General features: G+C 44.6%; 1 protein-coding gene across 1 annotated transcript; it reads left to right on the forward strand.

The window, feature by feature from the left end:
- Positions 1 to 12,571: 12,571 nt before the first annotated feature.
- On the forward strand, positions 12,572 to 12,911 carry F5J12DRAFT_679022 (uncharacterized protein; the record flags this gene model as incomplete). The annotated part of the gene is made up of 2 exons (XM_051740223.1): positions 12,572 to 12,634; positions 12,684 to 12,911. Coding segments are annotated over 2 exons (291 nt in total), but the record flags the coding sequence as incomplete, so codon positions are not given.
- Between the last annotated feature and the right edge of the window lie 2,190 nt (positions 12,912 to 15,101).

A 15,101-nucleotide genomic window follows, 5' to 3' on the forward strand; every position in this document is an offset into this window, starting at 1 on the left:
CATATGGGGACTTGTAAATTTTCAAGTAAAACTTTCCTGGATGATGAATGAAGGGTAGATGGAGAACATATGATGGGTAACACAGAACAATCCAAAAAGGAAATAGTCTAGGTGCTAAACCATGAGGTGTGTGCACTGTGGAGTACCTGACTGTGCACTGTCAAGGAGAAGTCCAAAGGCTGGACAGGTAAGGGTCACATGACCTCTTGGAGAATGGTCCACACAGTCTGACAGTAGACCAGTACAAGTCTGACAGAAGGCAGAGTGGAGGAGGCTTGTAAATGGTAGAGTGCAGGTGGAGTTGGTGTGGAGTGAGTGAATGACTGGCAGAGTAGGGTGTGGAGCGAGTAGGGACCTGGGATAAATGCATGGTTGTGAAACCCCTTGTCACACCTGATGGGATCAAGCCCAGTCATAGGTGGGTCCTTGACATTGATAACAGTGATTTCAAAGGGGAAAGGCAGAGCCAGGTCCTGAGAGAGGACAACAGGGAGAGATGAAGATAGTGAAGACAGGCTGTGCTATTATTGTTGCTCCCCAATTTGTGGGATAGCTATATCTCTGCTTTCTCAGAGGGTTACATTCACAGACTACAAGAATATCTACACAAGAGATAATATCACTCCTCTGTACTGAGTAAGAATGCCACAAGTGTGAGGGTGGAGAGTGTTACAACCTTGTCAGGGGTCTTTCCTTTTTGCCAAGTCTCAGTCATGTGTGTCATGTGCCTCGTCATGTCATTTGTCCTCACTGTGGTCATCCTCAGTCTGTTGGCACCCAGAGCCTTCAGATCACCAGCAGTGGAGGTATTTCCAATACCTGCTGATGCTGTGCATGTCATACTGACTCATAACACCACCCAATGATGGACATGTATTTCGTTTATGCCTCCTTGTCCCTTCTGACTCATTTGTGTTGTTCATATGTTTACTTCTTAGCTCCGGTGTCAGGCTCCTTGCTGCACATTGATTGTGCAGCCAGTATAGCCTTCATTTCCTTGACTGCCCCTGTCATATGACACTGTATGACTCTTTTCTGTTTCATTGTTTACTGCTGTAGATACTTACCATCTTGATGGTGCAACTGCTATGGTATGCAGATACTTACATATAAATAGAGCCACACCATACAGTGTATCCTCAGTTTTTTGATAGCTTGCAACTCAGCTTATTTCTTTGACTTGTATCCTTGTTCCTCCATGTCCCTTGATTCTGTCACGGTCACCAGAAGGAACCTCTGCCAGAATACTTGTCAATAACACTGAGCCATAGGGGTTATGATAAGTTTGGCCCATAGACTCCCCCTTGCACCCACCATGACTAGTCCATTTGATGAAGTCACTCAGCTCGGGCATAACAAAATCAAAAAACTTGTGCAGCTTTCAAGGACTTGCTACCCTCTTTGCAAAAGGTCACTCATCCTGGTTTTCTGAACTTCAACTAAACCTTTCTACAACAACAAACTCTACTCACTCTACAGGCAGCCATCCAGCTTTAATAGATCACCTCCCTAGAGCCTGGCCTCATTGCTCAATTCATGAAAAGTAACTTGGCCACTACTCTGTTGTCAAACTGACAGGTTTCCCTTGGGATATAATTCCTCCCTCAGTCTTCATTGTCACTATCCATTAAAGTGTCTAACCTGCAGAAGCAGAAGCCCCAAGTCCCACCTTGTTTGGACCTGCTAGGACTAGGAAGGAGACCCCCTTTACCTCCTGTCCCTCTTGGAAGGCTTGGACCTTCAGGCAACTGCAGCAAACCCCCATTTATCATTTTTGTCCTGTTATAGGGAGTCAGAAGTCACACTTAGTTCAGGAGAAGAAGATGATCAGAAGTCCTGACACTTCTTTCAGATCAGTCTTCAAGGAAGAACAGGAAGCCAATCAAACTAACATAATGTCCATGACTCAAGGTCACAGATAGTCTGCCCCCAAGATGCCCCCACAGTACATACATGGAGGAAGAGATGAGGCAGAAGGTGGAGGAACAAAGAATCACTATGATGGAGGAGGCTCATTGAATTATGTCCACCTCGACAAGTGATCCATTTCCTTGAGGTACACCTACTGACACAATGTTGAGAGACTGGTACACTTGAAAACTTCAGAAAGGATGTACCCCCAGAGCTGCCTGCTGGTGGTGGCAGTAAGGGAAAGTCCTGGTATGATGATGATGAAGATTACCAGGTCCACCCTCCTAATGGTGGAAGGGAATTCAATGTGGGGCATCCTGGAGAATACAATGGGAGTCACAATGGGCTCCAGACATGGGTAACTCAGGTGGAAGGTTATCTTAACCTTAATCGACATGTCTACAACACCAAGGCTCTCAAGATCTCATTCGCACTCACATACATGACTAAAGGGTCAGCAGTTTCCTTCATGGAAAATTACCAGAATGAAAATAAGCTTCTTGATGGAACAATTTACTACACTGATACCTTCAAAACTTTTGTTGACCATCTCAAAGCTACTTTCAAGTCTGGGGATCAAACTGCTCTTGCAATCCTTCAGTCTCTCGAGCATCGAGCAGGGAGATTGTGAACTTGAGGCCTATATCACAGAATTCACCAGGCTTGTTAATAAAGCCCAGTTGAAGGAAGAGTCATGTGAGGCTGGCATTTTCTTTGGAAAAGGCCTGAATAAGGAGTACTGTAATTGGATCCTCAATTTTGGTCATGCACCCACCACTGTGATAGAATGGATCAAGGTTGTGGGACAAGCCCAAATGGCAATTGCTATGAAGCATATCCTAGAATGGGAAGGAATCTCAGTATGAAAGGAAGTTCATTCATTTCTGCAGAAATACCCAAGATCCAAATGCCATGGATGTTGATAAGTGAAAAAAGAACATTTGTTGATCTGCCACTGACATCACCTGTTATAATTGTCAAGAGAAAGGTCACTACAAGAGTGACTGTAAGAAGAAGCAATTTTCCAATGTTCACATCATAATTTTGGAAGACAGTATGAAGACTGCCTATGTAGGAAATAGGGAAGTGAATGATGAGGAAAAGAAGTTGCTGGGTTTTTAAAGAGGACTGCTGAATCCATTCCAGCATCAGTCAGTCCAGTCTCTGTGTTGTCAGCTAAATGTACTTCTATAGATGATGAGTCCAATATGCAAATCCATTCACCCTTGGGACTTGTGATTTTACCTGACTTTAAGGCAGGAATATGGGCCTGTATTGACTCAGGTGCAGAAGTTTCCCTCATCTCAGAACATATAGTCCAGAAGCTAAAAATCCCAATGTATCAGGTAGGCCAGAAGTTCAAGATGACCTCATTTACTGGAAAGGATGAAGAGTGGGTCACCTGCAAATGTACCCTGAAGATGGAAATCAAAGAGTGCATTGTTCAAGTCAAGTGTTATGTTGGCCTTTCTTGTAGGAAAGGAACATGTGCTTTTGAGTATGCCCTTCCTGAAGGAGTTCAAACTGCATATGAATTGGGAAACCAGTAAGATTATGTGTTGGGATGATGGGTTTGTTTACCTGGAAAAAGCTAATGTTCAGAAAGTCTCTATGGAGCCAGATTCCAGGATGCTGGAAGTCTGTATTAATAAAACTACTTTGTCTACAGAATTAGAGGCTGTGTTGGCCTCCAGAAAAGAGGAGGTTCACCTCCTGGAACAATATCGAAGAATTTGCCAAGGTTTTTGTGGAAGATGACATTCCTTTACTGAAACACTGTCCTGGATTGGATCATGAAATCTGGTTGAAGGAAGACTTCAAGCCTAAAAAGGCTGCAGTATATCCAATGTCTCCTGATGAGCTGAAAGTCCTAGATGAATTTCTCAAGGAAAACCTTCAGGTGTAAAAAGATTTGACCACTGACTTTGCCACAAGTGGCTCCAGTGTTTTTTCATAGCCAAAAAGGATGGGAAAAAGTGGTTGATTCAAGACTACTGCTATCTCAACTCTTTCACCATCCAGGACACACACCTGCTACCAAATGCACAGGCTTTGTTCGATGAGCTGGTCAAATCAAAATATTATGCTAAGTTTGACATTCAATGGGGTTTTACTAATCTTCATGTCAAGGAAGGGGATGAATGGAAAGGCACTTTTATCATGCCTAGAGGGTTGTTCGAGCCTACAGTAATGTTCTTCAGACAATGCAACTCACACCCTTCTTTCCAAAGATATATGGACAAAACCTTCAAAGGTCAATGAGGAAAACAAGTCAGATACATGGATGACATCGTTGTCCATGCCAAAATGTTGGAGGAACTCTGGAAAAGAGTAAAGGAGTTCTTGGAAATCTGTGAAAGGGAAGAACTTCACCTCAAGATCAGCAAGTGTTGTTTCGAGGCCAAAGAAGTGGAGTTCCTTGGAATGATCATAGGAAAAGGGTGTATGGAGACTTTGCCAATGAAGACCAATGCCATTTCAACATGGGAAGCCCCCAAGAATCTTACAGGGCTCCATCATTTCCTTGGATTCTGCAACTTTTACCACAAGTTCATCCTGTCCTTCTCAAGCATTGTGCACCCTCTCCATGACCTGACAAAGAAAGGGGTCTCCTACCAATGGACTCTGGAGAGAGTGGCAGCTTTTGAAAGACTAAAAACTTTGTTATGTTCATCTCTGGTCCTTGCTATCCCTGATTTTTCCAAGCCCTTCATGCTTTTCACTGATGTGTTGAAACTCAGAACTGGTGTGGTCCTTGCCCAGAAAGGATCTGACAATGAGTGGCACCCATGTTCCTACCTTTTTCAGTCCCTCATTGGTGCTGAACAGCACTACCAGGTCTATGACTTGGAAATGTTGGCCATTATCCAGGTGCTCAAGGCCTTCCTGCCTGTACCTTCTGTCACCAAACCTACCATCATTTTCATGGATCACAAGAACTTGGAATACTACCAAGAGCCACAGCAACTTACTCTGTGGCAGGCTCAGTGGGCCACCACTATCCAGTCTTACCCTGTTTGCTTTTCCTGGCAGGCTGGTCATTTACAAGTCCCAGCTGACACTCTTTCTCACAAAAATGCTTTGGAGGAGCCCACCCCTGTTGCCATGGTTCTCCCAGAGAGCCTTTGGCTTTCGGAGGGGGTGGACCCTTCAAAACCCCAAATTCATCTTGTTTCACTGTTGTTTTCACTTACAAAAATACGAAAACAGTTGAAAATCAACCACCTTGCACATGTAGGACATTTGCCTGCTAAACTTCCCCATTCTTCACAACCCAAGCCTTACTCTTGCCCATCTGAGGAATCCCAAAAGGAGAGTTTGGCCTCAAAAGCTCGCCCCATGAGGGAACCTGTCAAAGGAGCTTGAGGGGTGTATGTGATATCCACAGACCTGTATGAACATGTCAAGAACAATATGCCAAAGGATTCAACAGGTCCAGAGCCAAAGGACAATGTCACTATTGTGGAAGACGGAACAAAAAGATTTGGAACCACTTGTTTATATATCCCTCCTGAGGATCATCATCACTGTATGCAATCCTATCATGACCATGAGTCTGCTGGACACCCTGGACAGAAGGCAATGTTCAACAAAATGTGCAAGGAAGTATGGTGGGAAGGTATGGGAAAAGACATTAAGGCTTATGTTGCAGGATGTCCACTTTGCCAAACTACGAAGGTCATAACACATCCACCTATGCCACCTGTCACCCCCCACACTACCCCTAAAACCACATTCCCCTTCCAACAAGTGTCCATGGATCTCATCACAGATCTCCCCATCTTGGGAGAACAGAAATATGATTCGATTCTCATGGTTGTCAATCAGGGCCTCACCAAGGCCACCCTGTTTGTTCCATGTCATAAGACAGTTGACTCCATTGGGATTGCCTGGTTGTTCCATCAATTCATTTATTCCAGATTTGGTGTCCCTGAATTGGTAATCTTGGATCAAGGACTGCAGTTTGCATCCTCATTTACTAGAGAACTGTACAAGGCTATAGGGGTCAAAACCAGGTTGTCTACTGGGTACCATCCACAAATGAATGGAGAAAGTGAGCACATAAACCAAGAGGTGGAAGGGTATCTCCACCTTTACTGCTCAGAGTTTCCCAACTCCTGGGCCTCCAAACTTCCCTCTGCTGAGTTTGCTCACAATTCCAGACACCACTCCATCCACAAAATGACTCTGTTCTTGCTCATACTTGGTTATGACCCATCCCCCTATCCAGAAAAGTGGCTCACCCCTGTTCTGTCTGTCAATGAAAGGCTGGAATGACTCACATCAAGTCAGGATGTCACAATAATTGCACACAAGAAAGCACAGGAACTGATGCATTTGCACCACAAGGGTTCCTATACACTGCCTAAAGTCAGAGATCAAGTCCTCCTTGATACCAGACACCTTAGGATCAAAAACCAGTGTGACAAGATTGTGCCCCAACATCTCAGACCCTTCAAGGTGACTCAGGTCATCTCACCAGTCATTTTCTGGTTGGAGCTCCCACCTACTTGGAAGGTTCATCCTGTGTTTCATGCTTCTCACATCTTCCCATTCACCAAAAATGACACTTATGGGACTGTGCCTGCAGCACCCTTGCCCAAATTAGTGGATGATGAGATCAAATGGGAGGTTGAGGCAATACTAAACCATAGAACAGATGGCCACTGAGGGCAGCACAAATACCTAGTCAAGTGGAAGGGTTTTCCACATTTGTCAAATACCTGGGAACCTGAGGAACATATAAAGGACCATGCTTTGGATGCCCTTGACCAGTACAAACTCACTCGTCACCTCAGAAATTAAATGGATTTCCCCCACTCTGTCAATACCAAGAACAACTATGCTGACCTCATTGGAGAATCCCTTTATGACCCCACAAGTGACTGGCCAGAGCTACTCATGCCCCCCATTGCCATCTGTTGCAACTCCCCTCCCTCATCTCCCAGCTCAAGGTACTGACCTCTGTCTCCCACCCTCTATGACTGCGTCCACACCAGGGGTTCAGTGTCTGCTGAGTACCAGTCCCCAAGGCCAGAGTCCCCCATGGTGGGGACAGTAACCAGCAGGGAAAGGGAAAGGGTAAAGAGACAGCTTGTCATGATGCCAATCATGGAGGAGCCTCCCAGAACCCTGGCAATGCTCCCAAACCTTCTGACATTTGCACTGCCTTCACAACCTACTCCAAAGGGGCCAGGTGTGCCACCCTTGACCTCCTTGCAAACCTTGCCACTGCCTGGGATGACAAGCCATGATTACCAGTCTCAGCAAGTGACTACCTGGATGTTGTTAGGGCACTCAATGTCTTCCACAGTGGGGACAACATTGACAGGTGCTCACCAGAACAAGTTAAGTATTTTGGGCTGCTGTCTGAGATCTACAGAGTGTCAGACATAGTCAGACTTGTCATCAGAAAAATATGGAACTGCCAACTTGCTGGGACTGCCCCATTGTCAGAGGTAATCATGATCAGAATGTTGGAGCATGGATATGCTGAGATCCTGGAAGCAGTCACTGGTGGGGCCTATCATTACCTAAAAGATCAACAGGTAGAAGACTTCCTTGCACTGCCCACTTCCTGGCTTCTTGATCAGATCAAGCCCAAAGAAGAGTCTCTGGCTGTTGAGACAGAACAGAAGGAAGTGGAGTGGTGCCTTCTTGAGTTAGGCTTGGTCAATCAAGGGACTCTGTTTAAAGAGGTTGGTGCTCATCTTGGTACAGGGACTTACAATTCTGCTTGGCAGGTTTTGCTGCAAGATGCGTCATGGGCTGGACTCCATAAACACTATCACAATGCCATCCACTCCACTGATCCTCTCCCTACAACTCCCTTTGTCCCCATACCTCTTGATCAACTTCAGTACTACCTTGGAGGACAGTCCAAGGTCCCTGAGGGACATCCATTCTATGAGCACACCTGCTTCCAGTGTTGTTACTTGGGACATTGGTCCTGCCACAATGGCCATGGCTCACATTTCACCCCATCCCTTGAGGAACTGCTGTCTCCATCACCACCTGTGCCCATTGCTTCTTGCACCTGATCCCACATCTATACCACTCGCTGACCCCTATCCTCGCTTCCCACCAATGCCCATGCCTCATCCTCAAGGGTCTGAGGACCTTAGAAGGGGGATGATGTTACGACCTCATCAGGGATCTTTCCTTTTTTGCCAAGTCTCAGTCACATGTGTCACATGCCTCATCATGTTGTTTGTCCTCACTGTGGTTGTCCTCAGTCTGTTGGCACCCAGAGCCTTTGGATCACCAGTGGTGGAGGTATTTCCAATACCTGCTGATGCTGCATGTGCCATGTCATACTGACTCATAACACTGCCTGATGATGGACATGTATTTCATTTATGCCTCCTTGTCTGTTCTGACTTGTTTGTGTTGTTCATATGTTTACTTCTTAGCTCCAGTGTCAGGCTCCTTGCTGTGCATTGATTGCACAGCTGGTATAGCCTTTGTTTCCTTGACTGCCCCCATCATATGACACCATATGACTCTTTTCTGTTTCATTGTTTACTGCTGTGGATACTTACCACCTTGATGGCATGACTGCTATGGTATGCAGATACTTACATATAAATAGAGCCACACCATACAGTGTATCCTCAGTTTTTTGATAGCTTGCAACTCAGCTTATTTCTTTGACTTGTATCCTTGTTCCTCCATGTCCCTTGACTCTGTTGCAGTCACCAGAAGGAACCTCTGCCAGAATACTTGTCAATAACACTGAGCCATAGGGGTTATGATAAGTTCAGCCTGTAGACTCCCCCTTGTGCTCATCATGACTAGTCCATTTGATGAAGTCACTTGGCTCAGGCATAACAGAGAGAGTAGATACTATGCCAAGAGTAGCAGAAGTAATAAGCAAAAGGCTGATCATCTGAGCCCATGTGACATAGGTAGTTGCACCAATCACAAAACATCCAGGTGCCACTTCAAGAATAAACCTAAATGCTGACACTGCCACCAGTTTGGCCACATCACTCAGGAGTGTTGCACCAACCCAGATAACAAAGATAAATGATGGAGACAGAGGTCAAGAGACTGAGATAGAGATTGGGATAGGAAGTGATCTAGTAAACACTCTGGACAATCAGATAAGGTGCATCATGCAGTGGAGAATATGGACTCCAAAGATGATGTACCATTCTCTTCTACTGAAAGTGTAGATACAAAGTCACCCAAATCAGAGGCTTATTCTGTGTATGTGTGGTTGGCTGACAGTGCTACAACATTGCACATTTGCATGCAAAGAGAGGCATTCACTGCATATGAAACACTACTGGACAAAACAGTCTGTAGGATAGGTGCCAAGCCTGCTGTCATACTTGGACATGGAACAGTCACCATTAATTTATGTGATGTACTACACATGCCATCATCACCTAACAATCTATTTTCAATTGGCCATTTAGATGCACAAGGTGGCTGCTCCATCAGTGGAGGATGCCAAATAGAGTTGTGCAATTCCTCAGGTGATATCATTGCATTGGGAGAGTGGAAAAATCGTCTATATGAATTACAATTTACTATGGCTATGACATTAGAACAAGCCAGCTTTGCAAACAAGAAATGCTTGTGGAAGACTTGGCATAAGCACTTCAGCCATATCAGGTTAAGCAGACTGCACTGCTTGTTCCAAAAGAAGCTCAAAAGAGGGTTCAAGGTAGATCTGAACTCACCCAATTTCAATTGTGAGGCATGCACTGCTGCCAAGTGGACACACAAGCCACATCCACCCAAGGCTACTCATCATGCCTTGATGCCTGGAGAGTTAATTCACACTGATGTGTGGGGTCCATTGCAAATGGCATCCATACAACATCAGCAACTTGACAAAATTTCTGAAGGCCTGATTGCCTTCTGACATGCTGATGATCAGAGAGACTGAAGTTCTGAAATTCTGATTTTGCTTCTAATATTCTTATGACTTGAGAAAATCTGATGTCAGAAATTCCCAGAAATTCTCAGATTTTTTCAGATTGTCAGACCAAAATTTAGAATGTCAGAAATAAAATCAGAACTTTCAAATTTCAGATATCAGGTTTTTCAGATCACCAGAATGTCAGAAGTGAAATCAGAGCTTTAGAAATGAAATCAGAACTTCAGAAATTTTGTCAAGTTGCTGATGAGGGATATTAATATTATGTATTGATTATTGATGATGTCACATGGTATGCTATGACATACTACATGAAACAGAAGGGAGAGGCTACTGAACATGCCAAAGAATATGTGTTAATGCTAGAATGACAGAGGAACATCCTGCCTAAGAAAATCAGATGTGATAATGGCACTGAATATGTCAATAACTCACTGACTTCTTGGTGCAAAGAAAAGGGGACCTTACTGGAACCCACAGTACCATATTCACCACTGCAGAATGGCATTGCCAAACAATTTGATTGCACCATCATGGAACTAGGGCAGGTGATTCTCCTCAAAAAGAATCTACCAAATTTTCTATGGTGTGAGGCAATCAGTCATGCTGTGTATCTACAATTGCACATGGACATGCACCTGCAATCTGACACTGTATGAAGGGTGGTATGGGGAAGAACCTGATATATCCCACTTTGAAGAATTTGGTTCATGTGTGTGGATCTTCAATGAACACCAATTGATCTCCAAGCTTGATGTGAAATTGCATGCCTTCTCATTCATTGGCTTCCTTGATGGGCTGCATACTGTTTGTTACTATGACATGCATGTGAGGCAAATACACACCTCATGGAACTGTAAGCTCCATTGCAGTGATGACAAGAAACTACCCCCAGCCTTGCCACTTGCAGGGGGAGGGGAAAGAGGTGAGAAGCAAGAAGAGATCAGCAATAGGATGAAGTCAAAATGGAAACAGACTGAATCACATGATGAGCCCATGAGGCAAAGCAATTGAGTGCAGATGTCACACTAACTACAATGTATTGAACAATCCATTACCTGATTTAGAAGTATTACTAGCTGATGACCAAACATCAGAGAACTGTGAACTCTCATCAGTGGAAAAAGTTTACTTGGCATTCAATGAGAGCACCCTGGGAGAGAATCATCCCAAGATGCTGCAAGGGGCTAAAGCTTTGCCTGAATGGCCAGAATGGCAAAAAGACATAGGAGGCAGAGCTACAGCAGCTGTGTGTTAAAGGAATGTGGAAACTAGTAGACCCACCAGAAGGGTATAAGCCCTTGTCAAATAAATGGGTATTTATACAAAAGTATGACAGGGATGTGGTACTCCAAAAATACAAAGTGAGATTGGTTGCTAGGGGCTATTCACAGGTCCTGGGAATGGATTACAAAGACACCTATTCCCTGGTTGTTAGATCCCCTATGCTCCTGTCACCCCACAGATCCCAAAGCTTGAGCCCCTTTGACACCTGACACCTGCTGTACCTTTATGGATGTCCTATATCAGTATCAGATCAGTGCTGCCTCTCTGTCATCCCACCTTGGCCCAGAAGCACTTCCTTTGAGATGTGGCATACACAGCCTCCCCCTAATGCAATTCCAGTGTGCTTACTCAGTTTCTGACAATGCTTGACTCATACTTTGATATTCTGACCATCTTTGACTCACCTATTGCCAATACTTTCCAATCTTTTGACTTTGCTTACTGATTTTTCACTTTTTGGCTTATTGATCCTTACCAATTCTTACCAATGCTTTCTAAGTTGGTTACCCACCTACTTATGTTCCCTACTTATCAGTTACCAATCATTTACCAAGTGTTTGCACCTTGTTTTCCATAGGCAATGCCCCCATACTGTATATAAACCAGTGCTTAGATAGTTGAAAGAAGAAAAACAACATCAGAGAGGCCCTCTTGCTTGCATATCTTTGTCCCTCAGTGAATTCATTCATCATCTTCAGTAGTTGAGGCTCCATCAAGGGCCTAACTACCATTTTTTACTTCATTTGTTGCTGCTTATCATCAATATACTTTGCTCCAGGTCCTCCCTAAGCCCAGAACAGCTCAGACTATCAAATTAAGTCTCCATCCATCTGTCTGTAGGCTGACAGTAGTTTGCCCCATTGCTTCCTCTCACATTCCTGCTCCCCCTTTGTCAGGAGTATCCCCAACCCTCTGTACTCATCCCTGAGTGTAGTACCTTACAAAAACCTGCCTGAATAAGACCTTCTGTCATCTAGGCACCATGGAGGCACACTACCACTTGCTTCTACTGTCTTGTGTTGGTTTTGGTTGGTTTACACCACTGAATCACACTTTGACTCACAGTTTAGTGGTGACAGTCCAGGTGGTTTATTCATGCCAATATACCCTTCATGGCTGCAGATGACAAGTTCTTCCATTATTTCTTGTATGCTATGTATATGCTCCTCATACAAGTCACCATCCTGATATGTACTGTCCCACAATCTTCTTGATAGTGAAGCTGTTCAAGTACAGGAAGAAGACCCACTCAGACTAAAGCCTCAAAAGAAGCTTACACTACTCTTGGATGGGTGGAAGGATCAGCTGAAGTGGAGTTTCTATGGCTCAGTTGCAGTGGAAGTCAATCACCAACCAATTGTTCTCATACTGGAGGACATGACAGGTTGCCAAGGAACAGCTGACAATCTCATTGTGGTCTCACAGAAGGCCATAGAGAAGTTGGAGATCAATGATGGGAAGAACCTCATTGCTGTCACAACTGATAACCTGACAGTAATGCAAGCATTCCACCAGAAATTCCAGGAAATATATCTGTGGGTTCTTGTGAGTGCCTGCATAAGTCTCAGATTACATCCTCTGATGAACTATGTAGACTTTTGCATGCTTCTTGCACAGTCTCAACACACTGATTGGTGATATTGTTGCCTGTCCTCTGATGAAGAAAGTGATGATGAAGACCACTCATGTTGTGACATTCTTCAACTCATCTCACTATTGGGGTGGGCAGCTCAATGACAAAGCCAAGAGGTTAGGTATCAGGCAGAGATTGAAGCAAAACTGTGAATCACATTTTTATGCACTGATCTTGCACTTCTTGAGTGCATCTGCTCTTTCCAGTCCAAACTCTTTGACCCCATGTCACATTAGAAAACCCAGAATTACCTTGGCTTCGTACCTTAGTGGACTCCAGTTCCACTCATTGTTTTATAGATATTCAATTTGCTAATCAACACTCTTTTACCCCATACTCAGTCTCACCAATCCAACTCTGGCTCTTCAATGGAATGTCCCCTTTTACTATAACCCAAGCAGCAGATGTCAATATCCACTTTGTGTCCAGCGATGTCACTCCAGTAACCCTGTATCTAGCCCTGTTGGATTCTGAGTGTAAGATAGTCCTTGAACATGACTGGCTCACCTGCTACAATCTGTTGATTGATTGGGTATTGGGCAGTCTAACTTTCCAGATTCCTGCACAAGGGATGCCAACCCTGTTGACACCCCCTGTAAGCCCAGCTCCCACCAGCCTTCCTGACTCTGGTCCTAGTGACTAACCTGGCCTTGCACCATCTGTACCAGTCTCCGACTTTCTGGCTTGCACCCCCCTTCAGGCCCCTCTCATTTCCCTAATCAATGCAGCTGCCTTTGCACATCCTGCAAACTAGAAGGGTCTGTCCAGTTCCAACTTCAGCTCTGCCCCTTGAACTCAGCTCAAGCCTGATCTGCCTCAACTTCCTCTCCTCCAGCCTTACCCAATGTCCCAGAAGAGTACCACAACTTCACTGATGTATTCAGCAAGGCCAAGGACTTGGCACTTCCCACCACACCAGGAGTATGACCTGAAGATAGAGCTTGAAGAAGGAACAACCTTGCCCCTTGGCACCATCTACTTGCTGTCCCCAGTCAAGCTGCAAGCTCTCTGGACTTTCATTGATGAGAACCTCACTACTGGTTTCATTCAGCCTACTTCCTCCCCTTATGCTGCACCAGTCCTCTTTGTCAAAAAAAAGGATGGTGTGAGTTGAAGTGTGGAAAGCTGGTATAAACCAAACAAATCCAACACCAAAGACAAATATGAGTGAGTGGTGGTTTACCTCTGTGGAACCTGGAGGGCAGAGAAACCTAAAGTGGGGGAATTTCAATGGAAGGTGCTCCTAGTGCAAGTCATCAACTAGTTATGCAGGAGTAGATGAATGGATGATGACTGGAAGGAAGATGCTGAACAGAATGAAGGTGTTCAGCCAAAAGTGCTCTGGCATGATGATCTTTAGGATGTGCTCCTGGCACAAGTCAATGACAAGTTATGCAGGAGTAGATGGATGACTAAGCAGGTGTGCTGACAAAGCACAGATGATACTTCAGATAATGAATGAAGGTAGATAGACCCCTTCATAGAGCCTCAACTACCAATGATATGAATGAAGACAGATAGACTCTTCCAAATGAGCCTCAACTGCCAACAACAAGGTATGCTGAGCTGACTTCTGAGTGAATGGCTTCTGATTCACTTGTGGATTGCTTGTGGGTGTAGCTAAGTACATGGGGGTTTATATACTGTGGGGGGAGCACAGCTTGTGACAAACAAGGCACAAATGCTTGGTAAGTAATGAGTAAGGACTGAGTAAGCATGATGAGTAAGCAAGAAATGAAAAGTAAGCAAGCAAAGAGGATTGGTAAGTATTGGCAATAAACAAGTCAAGGATAGTCAAAATATCACAGAATGAGTCAAATAGAATCAGAAACTGAGTAAGCACACTGATATCACATTAGGGGGTGGCAATGCAAGTCAGATCTTGGTGGAGACATCTCTAGATCCAAAGATGGCATGACAGATGGACAGTGTTTCCAGATAAGGAAGCATTAATTCCATAATTGAAGGGCATGAGTCAGGCATCAAAGGGGCTAGGGCATTAGGGGTCTGTGGGGCAATGGGAGCATATGCAATCATGTCTCCCACCCTTTCATCCTCTCAGCAAAGTTAACAAACACTTCTTGAATGGGGCTCTGATGGAGGAGGAGGAGAAGGAGGGATGTCTTCTGCTGAATCTTGCAGTAAGAAGGCAAGATGCACATCATACTCATCATGGATGCAATCAGGGAGGCTGGAGAACAGTAGACTATGCTGCAGCTGTCATGATGTGGGAAGAATGATGGACAAGATTGGAATAAAGACAGTGCAGGGAGCAGGGAAGAATGATCCATATGCTTCATCAAGAGGGGAGACCAAAACAACCACATAAGACCTTTCTAACTGAGTGACAGACCTGAGGCAACTGAAGAATGTCCTTCT

This window comes from Pisolithus orientalis, assembly GCF_024613125.1.
Source record: "Pisolithus orientalis strain OTSU chromosome Unknown F5J12scaffold_12, whole genome shotgun sequence".
In the NCBI taxonomy this organism is placed as follows: domain Eukaryota; kingdom Fungi; phylum Basidiomycota; class Agaricomycetes; order Boletales; family Pisolithaceae; genus Pisolithus; species Pisolithus orientalis.